This window comes from Ranitomeya imitator, chromosome 1 (genome assembly GCF_032444005.1).
Source record: "Ranitomeya imitator isolate aRanImi1 chromosome 1, aRanImi1.pri, whole genome shotgun sequence".
NCBI lineage: Eukaryota > Metazoa > Chordata > Amphibia > Anura > Dendrobatidae > Ranitomeya > Ranitomeya imitator.
The window spans coordinates 558682140-558697951 of NC_091282.1; the positions used below are offsets into that span (position 1 = coordinate 558682140).

Below are 15812 nucleotides of genomic sequence, written 5' to 3' on the forward strand. Positions count from 1 at the left end.
AAGTGGTGCATATGTTTCTGTTATACTTTTCCTCTATTTGTTCCACTCCTGGTTTTGGCTTACAAATACTGATGTAAAATACTGACCAAATACTGCTTGTGTGACGGCAGCCTAAGTAATACCGTACACTCTCTGTGCACTTCATAAAGGGGCTGCAGATTAAGAGGGCCCCCTTTGTGGGTGGGGGCCCTAGGCATCTGCCTCGTTTACCTGCCCTAAACGCCTGCCCTGGGGGCAACACCTGGCATTCTGCTGATCTGCTGTTCCCTGCGCCTCCACGATCACATATTGATGGCCTATCCCAAGGATAAGCCAACAATAAAAAATAGTGCCCAACCTCTACTGCAATTAATCATTTACTCTTGTTATCCTCACTATTAGCAATTCCGGCATAACTGAGCAAGAGTCTACAATGCTAAACACCCTCCTTTCTGAGACCTCTGTTATAGTTAATGGATAACTTGATATTATGTAGTGCATGTAGATAACAGTAAAGGAGACTGGAACTCCTGTCTCTCGAAATATGAGTGATAGTTTTACCAGGAAGTGAAAACTTACGCTATGTGATTATAACCCCCAATAGCGACACAACAAATGGACCTAAGAACAAAAAGAGACAGGTAAGACTTTAATGGAGGATTATTTATATCTATCCTTCAGAGACAACTGCAGAAAATTAGGTCATGAGGTTTCACTGTCTGTTCTGTGCTTGATTTTTGCAGTCTGTCATTTATATTATGAGATGAGCCTGAACATCCCACCTTGGTTTCTGATGTATATGGAAAGCTTTGTAAGTTTGGCTTTATTGTTTACATTTTGAAACCTTTTTTTTTCCATATTGAACCTTTAACTACTTTGTAACACTGCCTGTCAGTACATACGCTAGCAAGCACCCGAATGACTGATATGGTATTGTAGTTAGATTTTGATCAATACTGTAGTTGTTAATTTGCAAGATTAAATTATATGATTAATTTTCCTATATTTTATATAATGTTTCAGTCGTACCAATATATTCCTGTAAGCCTTACAGCTATGTTATCTAACAACATTAACCCCTTCCTGCATTAGGATATGAATAAATGTCTTTGGTAGTGGTCCGCAAGTGTGGAAAGGGCTGACACCATTCCACACATGATACAGTAGGTGCTCAATATGTTATATAGCCGGTATCTGTATCTAACAGCTGCAGTTAGTAACCATTTACATGCCACTGTCAATCTGACAGCATTTAAATGTGACTATTACTTGCATGCACCTGCTCCTATTGGTACCCTGCAATGTTACCCTGCATAGGTATCGGGGGGCAGAGGGCGAAGTTGCTCCAGGCCACGTGCTCTGAGGTGCCCACCCGGAGCTATGCTACTTTTAACTTTATCGACGTGAGCAGTGCGCCGATACAGTTCATCTCTGTGACTGACCTGGGAGACATGACCTTCTTGCACTGCCACAAGCCATGTGGCCACTATGGGGCCCGTGAGCTTGGGGAAGTCCAGTATCGGGCCCCACCAACCCATCATCACAAGATCAACTGTATTGGCATCCTGAAAGTAATCATTCTCCCTCGATGTCTGACATCTCAGTGCAGCAGGCATAATGGCATCACTACCACTACATAACTCCCTATACGCTGAGATGTGCAGTGCTTCAGAAGAACACTCTCTGCAGAAGCTGGACCAGTGGGGGAATGGAGGGGAGAGGTGAGTATTGAATTTTTATTTTTTAACCCCTTCATGACCAGGGGATTTTTCGTTTTTCCGTGTTCGTTTTTCGCTCCCCTCCTTCCCAGAGCCATAACTTTTTTATTTTTCCGTCAATTTGGCCATGTGAGGGCTTATTTTTTGCGGGACGAGTTGTACTTTTGAACGACATCATTGGTTTTAGCATGTCGTGTACTAGAAAACGGGAAAAAAATTCCAAGTGCGGTGAAATTGCAAAAAAAGTGCAATCCCACATTGGTTTTTTGTTTGGCTTTTTTGCTAGGTTCACTAAATGCTAAAAATGACCTGCCATTATGATTCTCCAGGTCATTACGAGTTCATAGACACCAAACATGACTAGGTTATTTTTTATCTAAGTGGTGAAAAAAAATTCCAAACTTTGCTAAAAAGAAAAAAAAAAAAATTGCGCCATTTTCCGATACTCGTAGCGTCTCCATTTTTCGTGATCTGGGGTCGGTTGAGGGCTTATTTTTTGCGTGCCGAGATGACGTTTTTAATGATAGCATTTCGGTGCAGATACGTTCTTTTGATCGCCCGTTATTGCATTTTAATGCAATGTCGCGGCGACCAAAAAAACGTAATTCTGGCGTTTCGAGTTTTTTTCCCGCTACGCTGTTTAGCGATCAGGTTAATACTTTTTTTTATTTGATAGATCGGGCAATTCTGAGCGCGGCGATACCAAATATGCGTAGATTTGATATTTTTTTTATTGATTTATTTTGATTGGGGCGAAAGGGGGGTGATTTAAACTTTTATGTTTTTTTTTTTTCACATTTTTTTAAACTTTTTTTTTTAACTTTTGCCATGCTTCAATAGCCTCCATGGGAGGCTAGAAGCAGGGACAGCACGATCGGCTCTGCTACATAGCAGCGATCTGCTGATCGCTGCTATGTAGCAGTATTGCACGTGTGCTGTGAGCGCCGACCACAGGGTGGCGCTCACAGCGACGGGCAATCAGTAACCATAGAGGTCTCAAGGACCTCTATGGCTACAATGGAGACGCATCGCCGACCCCCGGACATGTGACGGGGGTCGGCGATGACGTCATTTCCGGCCGCCCGGCCGGAAGCGGTAGTTAAATGCCGCTGTCAGCGTTTGACAGCGGCATTTAACTAGTTAATAGGTGCGGGCAGATCGCGATTCTGCCCGCGCCTAATACGGGCACATGTCAGCTGTTCAAAACAGCTGACATGTCCCGGCTTTGGTGCGGGCTCACCGCGGAGCCCTGCATCAAAGCAGGGGAGCCGGCATCGGACGGTATAGTACGTCCGATGCCGGTAAGGGGTTAATCAGTAAGAAAATTTTGGTAGCCAGAATACTGTATAGAGGACTATGGAGAGTGCATTATACTCTATGATCTATGGAGGACTATGGGGAGTGCAGTATACTGTATGGAGCGCTATGAGGTGCATTATACTATATGGAGGACTTTGGGGAGTGCATTATACTGTTTGGATGACTATGGGGTGCATTATACTGTATAGATGACTATGGGGTGCATTATACTGTATGGAGGACTATGGGGTGCTTTATACTATATGGAGGACTATAGCGAGTGCATTATACTGTCTGGAGGACTATGGGGTGCATTATACTATATGAAGGACTATAGGGAGTGCATTATACTGTATGGAGGACTATGAGGTGCATTATACTGTATCGAGGTCTATAGGGAGTGCACTATACTGTATGGAGGACTATGGGGTGCAGTATACTACATGGAGGATTATGGGGAGTGCATTATACTATATGGAGGACTATGAGGAGGTCAGTATACTATATGGAGGAATATGGGGAGTGCAATATGCTGTATGGAAAACTATGGGGTGCATCATACTGTATGGAGGACCATGGAGTACATTATTCTATATGGAGGACTATTGGAATGCACTATACCGTATGGGGGACTATGGGGTGCATTATACTCTATGGAGGACTATGGAGAGTGCATTATACTGTATGGAGGACTATCGGATGCATTATGCTATATGGAGAACTATGGAGAGTGCATAATACTATATGGAGGACTATGATATGTGTATTATACTATATGGAGGACTATGGGTAGTGCAGTATACTATATGGAGGACCATGGGAAGTGCATTATACTACATGAAGGACTATGGGGAGTGCAGTATACTATTTAAAGTACTATGGGGAGTGCATAATACTATATGGAGGAATATGAGTAGTGCAGTATACTATATGGAGTACTATGAGGAGTGCAGTATACTACATGGAGGACTATTGGGTGTGCAGTATACTATATGAAGGACTATGGGAGTGCATTGTATAATATGAAGGACTATCGGATGCAGTATACTATATGGAAGGCTATGTGAGGGGCTATAATTATATTTGGAGGGCTATGTGGGAGCCTTTATACTGTATGCAAGCAAATATACAATGTGAAGGTTTGTGTGGAGTTCATCATACTGTGTGGAGGGATCTGTGGGGCCATTATACAGTGTGGAGCGCAGTAGCTCAGCATTGGGATATCAGCAGGATAAGGAGATTGTGCAGGTTGAGGATAGATGGAGACAGTGCCTGAAATGTGAGAAGTCATATTTGTCTTTATTGTAATCTCTACAGCAGAGTACTGGCTGGAAAAGTTATCATGTCGGTCTGGGCCAGATGGAAAAGTCAATGACTGCAGCACTGGTATCTACCACTATATGGTCACCATATGGCAGTAATATCAGTATTGGTCTTTGTATAGAGATTTTGTTTAGTAATAGTGCGGCCATCTGTTGAGGCTCTCCAACTTCCACAATTAGGATGCGCCACCATAGTTGTAATCAGGGTTACTTGGTTTGGGGCCCAATCAGAAGTTTCTCACCTCGGCAAGGAACAAATAGGTTACCAATGTGGCCTGGGGCCTATTATCTTGATACTCCTGTGAAGCCCAGGGACAGGCTGAGCACCATATAAGACTATGATTTATCTGCATGTAAATGTTTCCAGTAATTGTTGCTTAATCCTGCACATCTTCAAGATTAAGGTCAGGACTTTGGTTTGGCCATTCCAAACCTTTAACTTTATTCTTCATTAAACGTTCCTGTCTTGTTGCATGACCCACGTTCTCTTGAGTTTCAGCTCATGGACAGATGTCCTGACATTTTGTTTTAGCATTTGATAGTATGATTCAGAATTTATTGTTTCATTAATAATGGAATGCCATCTTGCAGCAAAATAGGCCCAAAGCATGATACTACCATCACTGTATTTCACAGATGGTATGAAGTATTTATGCTCTAATGCTGTATTTTTCTTTCTCCAAAAGATAACCAGATAATAATAATAATAATAATAATAATTTTATTTATATAGCGCCAACATATTCCGCAGCGCTTTACAAATTATAGAGGGGACTTGTACAGACAATAGACATTACAGCATAACAGAAATACAGTTCAAAACAGATACCAGGAGGAATGAGGGCCCTGCTCGCAAGCTTACAAACTATGGGGAAAAGGGGAGACACGAGAGGTGGATGGTAACAATTGCTTTAGTTATTCGGACCAGCTATAGTGTAAGGCTCAGGTGTTCATGTAAAGCTGCATGAACCAGTTACCTGCCTAAGTATGTAGCAGTACAGACACAGAGGGCTAATACTGCATAAAGTGTATGAGAACATGATGCGAGGAACCTTTTTTTTTTTTTTTTTTTTTTTATTATAAATAGGCCACACAGGGATCGTTAGGTTAATGCATTGAGGCGGTAGGCCAGTCTGAACAAATGAGTTTTTAGGGCACGCTTAAAACTGTGGGGATTGGGGATTAATCGTATTAACCTAGGTAGTGCATTCCAAAGAATCGGCGCAGCACGTGTAAAGTCTTGGAGACGGGCGTGGGAGGTTCTGATTATTGAGGATGCTAACCTGAGGTCATTAGCGGAGCGGAGGGCACGGGTAGGGTGGTAGACTGATACCAGGGAGGAGATGTAGGGTGGTGCTGAGCCATGGAGTGCTAAGATATGCATTATCTTAGTTTAAAAAAAATGAATGCTGCTATTTTGGAAATTTGCTTGAACCCTGCCATACAAGTACATCATGGTGCATGTGTCTGGAGCAGGCTCAGGAGCTGGGTCTAATGCATACAGGGCAAATGCTGTCAGCAACACAACTGCCCGAAACGGCTGCAATCGGCGCTGGCCATTATTGCTGCTGCTCATTTGAATTCTGCTGTCAATCACAATCAGAGGCATTTACTTAGTAGGCATGCAATTGCATCTATTAGCTGATCTTCAAAGGAGACCGCGATTTATATCATATACGGCAATACTGTAGTGATCAAACATTAAAGTCCCATAGGGGGAACTAAAGAAATTGGTGTCAGAACTGCTGCACCCAGTAATTTGAGTGATACACCATTGGATTCAGCTTCTCTGTCCCTACATCATGCTGCTCTCAGATGAAGTAGCAAAAACCTGATAATAGATTCCCTTTAACAGTGATCTTGACCAATGTTATAATTTATTAACATTACCTGGTTCATGTGTCAATGAATACAAAGAAAAAAAGAAAATGTGTATTGTTTAATAATTATATTTACTTTTCTTTTTTGTTTTAGCTTATTTTTTCTATGCGAAGAAAAGTTAAAGATACCACGTGGTTCATAAACTAGAGCAATTTCTCCTTCGGGACATGGGAAAAGAACTGATGCCCACAGATAGATTTTTAGCAGCATTTCATGAGAAGTCACATTGATAGAACTGATATGTCTTCCTCCTCTTTACCTGCCGAGAAGAATAGAAGCCGAAAACCAGTGGTGTGGCCGACAGAGACTACAAAATGGGGGGATGCTCCAAGTTTCTCATTTGATTATTATGATCATGGTGCACGCAAAGAGCCTGGAACATCTCGTCTCCATGATTTTGAGATTAAGGAAAGAAGTCGATTAATGCCAGTCCAGCATTTCATCTCTGACTCTTGGAAAATATTTTTTAGGAAAGGCAGCACAAAAGGAGAATGCCTAACCTTGACAAATCTAGAAGATATCCATAATTTGTCATCAGTTTCATCACTCAGAGATGTTAGCAGGGAAACTAGTCTTGTTCATCAGAGTTTGGAGTCATCTTCAGCCAACATCAATGCCATTCAGAAGGTTAAGCAAAAGAAAACTCCACATTCTATTGAAAGGCAAAATCAATTGTGCACCGTTTATGGAGAAAAGGTAGCAGCATACAATTTAAAGTATTCCTACATGAAATCCTGGCCTGGATTGCTAAGAATCATGGCTGGAGTACAGTTAATTTTTGGTGGTATGATATTTGCATGTACCTGTGCCTATTTACAAAAGGATTACCAGTGGTATAATCTCTTTGGCACGGAACTCCAAAGAACGATGCCAGGTGGCTATGCTTATTATGGTCCAATGACTCCATTTGTGATGCTTGTTGCCAGCTTGGTCTGGTTTGTCACTTTAATCCTTTTAGGATTGGGGCTGACTCTATACTATCGCACTATTCTCCTTGACTCACACTGGTGGCCTCTCACAGAGTTTGCCATCAATATTGTCATGTGTCTTTTATACATGGCAGCAAGCATTGCTTATGTCAACGATATAAACCGTGGTGGTCTCTGCTACTCTCTTTTTGCTGTAAACCCACTGATTGTAGCATTCTGTAGAGTGGAAGGAGGTCAAGTGGCTGCAATGGCTTTTCTCTTCTTCAACATGCTCTTGTACATGGCCAGTTCTTTGGTGTGTCTAAAAATGTGGCGACATGAAGAAATGCGCAGGCAGGCTGGAAATATTCAGGTGAGGGGGATTCACTATGAAATCTCACTCATGTTGTAACACCCATCCATTGCAGTATGTATGTCTTTTTCACTTTGTCTTGCTCTGATTTTGCTGTAGTTGAATCTGTATTTGTAACTCTTCTTCTCCTTCTCATCTTCTAGCTAATTTCTGTGTCTTCATTATACATCTGATAAACCACTCAAATTGTTCTGTGTTTGCAGCATGTATTGCTCTTTAACATGTACAATACCAATAAGGCCTCTTTCACACTTCCGTCATTTGGTCAACGTCGCAATGCGTCGTTTTGGAGAAAAAACACATCCTGCAAAGTATGTATGGCCACATGTTGCATCCATTGTGCAACGGATGCGTCATGATTTTGCGGCCCGTCGTGACGAAAAAACGTTCAATGTAATGTTTTTTTCGTCCGTCTAAACCACCATTTTCGACCGCGCATGTGCGGCCGTAACTCCGCCCCCTCCTCCCTGGAACTCCTAATTGGCAGCAGATGCGTCTGAAAACTGCATCCGATGCCCACATTGTGCGCTATTTGCACAACGTCCGTCGGGCCGACGGTTTGCGACGGCCCCGTACCGACGGAAATGTGAAAGAGGCCTAAGCTGTCCCCTCTAAATGGCTTCATGCAATATAAAGCAGATTTTCCTTCGACAAAGCTGAAGGATGCCCTTTTGTAACTCTTTTTCATTTTCATACAGTGGATATACAAACTCAACACATCCCTGTTAAAATGCCAGGGTTTTTTTTTTAGGAGAAAAATCATACCAAGAATTTAATGTCACCAATAATCTGTACATTGTGATACAAAAATAAACTGAAATCTTTTTAGTGGAAAAGAAAAATAAAGTGGTTGCATAAATACTGTATGCTCACCCTTAAACGGGTTGTCCGGTCTAAAAGAAAAGTCTGCAGTTCAGGAAGATCAAAGTTTTGGAATGGTCTAGATCTGTATTCAATAGAAAACCTGTGGGTGACCTGAAGAGGACTGTACAGAGGAGATGATTTTGCAGAGGAGATGGTAACCAAAACCAGAAGAGGAACAATTAGGCTGCCGTTACACTAGCAGTATTTGGTCAGTATTTTACATCAGTATTTGTAAGCCAAAACCAGGAGTGGGTGATAAATACAGAAGTGGTGCATATGTTTCTATTATACTTTTCCTCTATTTGTTCCACTCCTGGTTTTGGCTTACAAATACTGATGTAAAATACTGACCAAATACTGCTAGTGTGACGGCAGCCTTAGAGGAAAAGTATAATAGAAACACGTCACCACTTCTGCATTTATCACCCACTCCTGGTTTTGGCTTACACACACTGAGGTAAAATGCTGACCAAATACTGAATGTGGGAACGTGCCCTTATTATTGTTAATCCAAATAAAAATGATTTCCGTGTCTCAGTGGGTTTGCACAGATTATGGGGGACGTTAAAGTTAGGATAAGTTCTCAAATGATTCTTCTTGGTATGATTTTTTTTACAACAATTGGCATTTTAACAGGGGTTTGTTGTTTTTTGTTATAGCCATGTATGCAATTTGTGGAATAAATAATCTTATGAAAATTTTATAGGTCAGTGCACAAAATGATACAGTTTTATATTTGAGTGTTTTTGTGAAACAAGTTGCAATATTTTGGCATCATTTTCATGTACATATAATTTATTGTTTTTTGCTTATTTTTTATGCCATGTATGACACGTTGCTATTTTTTTCTACGTTACAGCTTCATTATGATATATCTATTTGTATTTAATTAAACAACAATTTATTCGTTCTACTAAACAAAAAAAGGGACTTAACGACTAGCAGCCGTAGTTATTTATGTGTTGGTATAATACTTTTAATCATATACTAAAGCAATATTACCTGTCATTGTAGGGGCAGGTTCATATGAGCATATTTTTTTTCCGAGTGCTGTCTGTGAAAAAGACAGGCAGCACTCCTCCGAATGTTATTCAATGGGTCAGTGCAGAATGAGCGATTATTTTTACTGACCAACTCTGCGTGTGAATAAAAATTGCACCACGTACTAGTTTTCTTTCAAGTGTCATATGCAGCCACAGTATAGCATCTGATTTTTACAACTACATTGCAATTCCTTAACCTAAGAAACTGTGAATGGTCATGTAAATAATTAATTAATAGATGCTGCTATACAAAAAAAAACTATTGCACATAAATGACAAGCTAGAAAAAAAATTGACCGAGTTTTCTGGATGCAGCTCTGACGACAAATTGCTTACAGGTCCCATTCCAAAGTGTTTTTTCACATGTCATACACAGTATATACTGTATCATTTATCAATACCAACAAGTATTAAGTTTTCTATGTGTGGCTATCACAACAGTTTCAATGAAATACAATAATAATACTACCATACCTATTTACTTTATCAACAGCATATAAGAGCTATCGTTTACATCTTATAGCTGTAATCAAAACCTGTACACACATAAATGCTTGTGGTACTTGGTACTTGGTAAATGCTATCACTCATTAGTATATATATATACACTCACAAAATTAGAATATCATTAAAAAGTTATTTCAGTTCTTTAATACAAAAAGTGAATCTCATATTATATAGAGTCATTACAAACAGAGTGATCTATTTCCAGTGTTTATTTCTGTTAATGTGGATGATTGTGGCTTACAGCCAATGAAAACCCAAAAACCCTAAAGTCATTATCTCAGTAAATCATAATACTTTATAACACCAGCTTGAAAAATAATTTTAAAATTTGAAATGTTGGCCTACTGAAATGAAGGTGAAAACATCTGCAAAGGCTTACTAATCATTTAAAAAGGTCCCTTAGTCTATTACAGTAGGTGCCACAATCATGGGGAAGACTGCTGACTTGACAGAAGTCCAGAAGGCAGTCAATGACACACTCCACAAGGGGTGTAAGCCACAAAAGGTCATTACTAAAGAAGCTGGCTGTTCACAGAGTGTTGTATCCAATCATATTAATGGAATGTTGAGTGGAAGGAAAAAGTGTGGTAGAAAAAGGTGCACAAGCAACCGGGATAACCGCAGCCTTGAAAGGATTATTCTGGCATTTGGCAAATATTAATAATTATGGCAATCCTAATTGACCTAAAACATTAAAGGTTTATTCTGATTTCATATCAGATATTGAGAAAAACATGCACATGGTGTCTTTTTATATAGTATATATAAACTTCTGGTTTCAAATGTATATAGGCAGGAAGCAGAATCCCGCAACATGAATGCATTTAGTTAATATACAACAACCCATGAAATCACCATCATCGTCATCATGGACATCCATAGTTTTTTTTACTGCATATTATAATTTATATATTTATATTTTATTGTATGTTTTTATCTCTGTACAGAGAACCACCAAACCAAAGAGGATCATTTTTCAAGATGAAGTTGAACATTTAGGAGATGTAAAAGGGAAAGTCATCAAGACCCTTCATATCTCAGAAAAAGACAGTGAGGCTGCTGCTTTAAGTCGCTCTATACCTTCTGGGTACCGGCCAAAACCATACATTGTACCAGATTATGTTGTGTAAGCATAAAAGCATCACTGAAGACTGTGGGAGAAGCTGTATGCACTGCAGATGAACAGACATTACATTATTGTTGAAGTTATCACTTTATTTCCTTTTACATTGGTGTAATGTTGTGGCCTAAGCTTATTTTTTACCAAAAGCAGAGAGAACAGGGAGTGCCTTAGACTACCAAAGCACATTGGGAGGAATTCGAAAGGGTTCATATGTGAACGCCTTCCAATAAAACGGCTGTATTTTATTGCCCCATTCTTTTATTTAGAGTATGATGCACTGCTCTTAAGTGGGTTGAAGGCAGACACCTTGGGGCTTTCTCCATGTATTTGTGTCTAAAAATAAGTATTGAAATCAGATTTCATTAAAAAAAAGTTGCACTGTTTGAGTTCTACAGCGTTTGTGTTGTGCTGTTGATTGCAAGCTGCAGAATGAGGTAATTGGAAATCCATCGGTGAGCTTGTTTTGGCGGTCTGATTGAAGAGTTTGTATTTATTATCTGCCATCTGTTTCTGAACTCCTTTCAGGTGATTTATAACCATATCATAGTTGGGTGTGCATGGAAAAGAACAGTCTGTATGAGTAAAACAGTGCAAAATTTTAAACGATAATCAAATGGCAACAATTATTTTTAGCCCAAAGGCAAACATTAAAAAAAGTCCTCAAAATGTGAACAACTTCAAAAAGTTATGGAACACCAGTTTTAGTAAATGTTTCCCAGTGTGGATTGAGAAGTTGTTCACCATTTTACAGAAAAGAATAGGGGAATGGGAGAAAAATAAAAACAAGGGCACCAGGAATTTTTACCTACGCATTATGCATTTATTTTGAAATGTTGTATTGTGAATCGGAAAGGGTATTTTAAAGGACATAGTAAATGACTACCAGAAAGTGCTCAGCTACAGCATTACCCATGGGAAATATTTGACCAGTTTTAAACAAGCGTTCCTCCTCCCATCAAAGTTTTTATCCTCTTGATATAGTGCAGTTAGTATTTTATACAGCACTGTGTACTCACAATTGCTCATTCTGCCCGTCTACCCAACTAATTCTTCTCTTTTCTCTGCTCTATGTAGAAAAAGGAAGTCGTTTTTCCATGCATTTATCATCCCTCTCTTCAACTTCTGACCCACCTGCTCTCCCCTGCAAGGGACTTTTGCAGTGACTCATAACTCATACAGGGAAAATAGACCTCCTGTTTCTACATAGAGCTTAGAAGGATTCAGCTAATCAGTTTTTAATCACGTGATGTCATAGACCTAATAGAAAGAGAAGAATTAGCTGGGTAGAAAGACAAAAAGAGCAAGATTTCTGGATGAAACTCTGAACGATTTTTTAGTCGCTGGTGTGCACTGCCCATCCAGGCTGTCAATTGCCTAACTGAATTAGATCCCAGTATGTACAAGACACAATTGTGGTGCTATAAGGGTACAGCAAATTAATAAACATGATAACTGAACTCAACCAACAATTGTTACAATTGACCTAATGCTTTTCAACTACGGTACTAGGTGGTTTTCTCCTTATCATGTATTTTTAACTACCAGAAAATGTAACCTTTATATGATTATTTTCTACTATTTGAACGGTGATTTTGCATGATATTCTCTGTTCTGCAGCAAGTATCCAGAAATCAAGAATGCTGAAGAACGGGAGAAATATAAAGCTGTATTTAATGACCAATATACAGAATATAAGGACCTGTATTCAGAAGTTAGAGGTGCCCTACTGAAGTTTAAAGAACTTGATAATATGATGGAAAAGCTAACTAGCACATCCCAGAGTCACAAGGTAAGTAATTATTCTATATTTACAATAAAGTAAATTATGTTTACACAGTTTAATCTAAAAAGAATCTGCACATAACCATGTTACACATCTGTATGATATGGATCTGCAGTATGCTTCCCTGGCAATTTTAAGACTAATAAACCTATATATTAGGAAAGGTAGGGAATATAACTGAGTGGTAGTCCAAAGTTCAACAGAACCCATGGTAATCCTGTGTACTCAATAACAAACGAAGAAAAAAACTATATTCTAACTCTTGAGGATAAAATCATTCAAATTAGTCTGATATTAAATTTAAAACTCCATCATTGGGACAGATACAGTGGGGCAAAAAAGTATTTAGTCAGTCAGCAATAGTGCAAGTTCCACCACTTAAAAAGATGAGAGGTGTCTGTAATTTACATCATAGGTAGACCTCAACTATGGGAGACAAACTGAGAAAAAAAATCCAGAAAATCACATTGTCTGTTTTTTTTTATCTTTTTTTTTGCATATTATGGTGGAAAATAAGTATTTGGTCAGAAACAAACAATCAAGATTTCTGGCTCTCACAGACCTGTAACTTCTTCTTTAAGAGTCTCCTCTTTCCTCCACTCATTACCTGTAGTAATGGCACCTGTTTAAACTTGTTATCAGTATAAAAAGACACCTGTGCACACCCTCAAACAGTCTGACTCCAAACTCCACTATGGTGAAGACCAAAGAGCTGTCAAAGGACACCAGATACAACATTGTAGCCCTGCACCAGGCTGGGAAGACTGAATCTGCAATAGCCAACCAGCTTGGAGTGAAGAAATCAACAGTGGGAGCAATAATTAGAAAATGGAAGACATACAAGACCACTGATAATCTCCCTCGATCTGGGGCTCCACGCAAAATCCCACACCGTGGGGTCAGAATGATCACAAGAACGGTGAGCAAAAATCCCAGAACCACGCGGGGGGACCTAGTGAATGAACTGCAGAGAGCTGGGACCAATGTAACAAGGCCTACCATAAGTAACACACTACGCCACCATGGACTCAGATCCTGCAGTGCCAGACGTGTCCCACTGCTTAAGCCAGTACATGTCCGGGCCCGTCTGAAGTTTGCTAGAGAGCATTTGGATGATCCAGAGGAGTTTTGGGAGAATGTCCTATGGTCTGATGAAACCAAGCTGGAACTGTTTGGTAGAAACACAACTTGTCGTGTTTGGAGGAAAAAGAATACTGAGTTGCATCCATCAAACACCATACCTACTGTAAAGCATGGTGGTGGAAACATCATGCTTTGGGGCTGTTTCTCTGCAAAGGGGCCAGGACGACTGATCCGGGTACATGAAAGAATGAATGGGGCCATGTATCGTGAGATTTTGAGTGCAAACCTCCTTCCATCAGCAAGGGCATTGAAGATGAAACGTGGCTGGGTCTTTCAACATGACAATGATCCAAAGCACACCGCCAGGGCAACGAAGGAGTGGCTTCGTAAGAAGCATTTCAAGGTCTTGGAGTGGCCTAACCAGTCTCCAGATCTCAACCCTATAGAAAACCTTTGGAGGGAGTTGAAAGTCCGAGTTGCCAAGCGAAAAGCCAAAAACATCACTGCTCTAGAGGAGATCTGCATGGAGGAATGGGCCAACATACCAACAACAGTGTGTGGCAACCTTGTGAAGACTTACAGAAAACGTTTGACCTCTGTCATTGCCAACAAAGGATATATTACAAAGTATTAAGATGAAATTTTGTTTCTGACCAAATACTTATTTTCCACCATGATATGCAAATAAATTGTTAAAAAAACAGACAATGTGATTTTCTGGATTTTTTTTCTCAGTTTGTCTCCCATAGTTGAGGTCTACCTATGATGTAAATTACAGACGCCTCTCATCTTTTTAAGTGGTGGAACTTGCATTATTGCTGACTGACTAAATACTTTTTTGCCCCACTGTATAAAAGCATGGCAGGCAGCTTGAGCCTATTACAGGTGTCACTCCTTCATGGTGGCTCGGGGCTCTGATTTGCTGCTGTGCCTTCAGGTGTTGTGATGGGCCAGGAGACCTGCAGTCCCCTGCCCTCCGGATTTAGTTGCGGGGCCTGCAGTTCCCACACAACCACGGTCTCTGGTGTCCGGTCTTTGGCACTCAGTCCTGGGGTAAGCTCAGTCGCAGCTCAAACCCCTCAGGTTCTTCCTCTACTTCCTCTCTCCTCTCTGTCTTCCTTAGACTAACTCACTCTGCCTCCAGGCCAGAACTTATATTAGGAAGCTCCCCTGAAATCAGGTGTTAGAGCTCCCCCTTCTGGTCTGGAGTAGGAAGGATGTTGGATGTAAGTGTTATCTACTCAGTGAAACCCTCCTTGCTTCCAGTCATGTCATCACCCCCTGTGAGGGAGGCAATGCCACTGTAGCAACCGGACTCCTGGGGTGCCACATACACATAATGAGAGTACATTGTGCGAGTCCTGGGTGGGTTGGTGTAACTGAGGCAAGGTTTGGCTGCCCTCTCATGATTAGGATGTTGTGTCATAAGAAATCCCATCATAAAGTAACTTCGCAATCAACATATCAAACGGGTCTGGCTTGTCCAACTCCCAACCATCAAATGTCACCAGAAGATTGTATCATTACACAGCAGCCAACAAATTAATGGCCATCTCTGTAATGCACGGACAGTCACCGGCCAACAAAAATTGTGGGTCAAAAATAGACGAAAGGATCACGTCTCCCCTCTAATATCCATGAGCTAATAAATCATATGTAGCCCTTAGGTAACAATCCCTTTACTTTAAGACAGTGAAATACTTTCTACCACTTAGTCACTAATGTAGCCTAGAATTACTGACATTGAGATCATAAAGGCAATGATAAATACTAAGTTTTATTCTTGCAGGCTTCGGATAGGATCAGAGCCATCACTGAAAAATATGATAAGAAAAGAAATGTAAGTATGTGCATAAAGTAAACCAAAAACAAAAATCACTTTAGGACTGCACAAGAAAGAAAATTAAACCCATGTAAACTATGAAGGGG

General features: G+C 40.3%; 1 protein-coding gene across 4 annotated transcripts in view; it reads left to right on the plus strand.

Moving 5' to 3' along the window:
• Positions 1–382: 382 nt before the first annotated feature.
• Positions 383–15812, plus strand: part of LOC138679096 (MARVEL domain-containing protein 2-like) — a 45087-nt gene continuing 29657 nt past the window's right edge. The window contains exons 1-6 of one of the 4 annotated variants that reach the window (XM_069767775.1): positions 383–620; positions 723–790; positions 6293–6895; positions 10842–11020; positions 12635–12806; positions 15673–15723. In XM_069767775.1, coding sequence (XP_069623876.1) covers positions 6413–6895; positions 10842–11020; positions 12635–12806; positions 15673–15723 — 885 coding nt within the window. In that variant the 5' untranslated portion in view covers positions 383–620; positions 723–790; positions 6293–6412. Of the gene's footprint in view, positions 621–722; positions 791–6292; positions 7481–10841; positions 11021–12634; positions 12807–15672; positions 15724–15812 lie in introns of all 4 variants that reach the window. The other 3 variants (XM_069767773.1, XM_069767774.1, XM_069767776.1) reach the window with 3 other exon arrangements.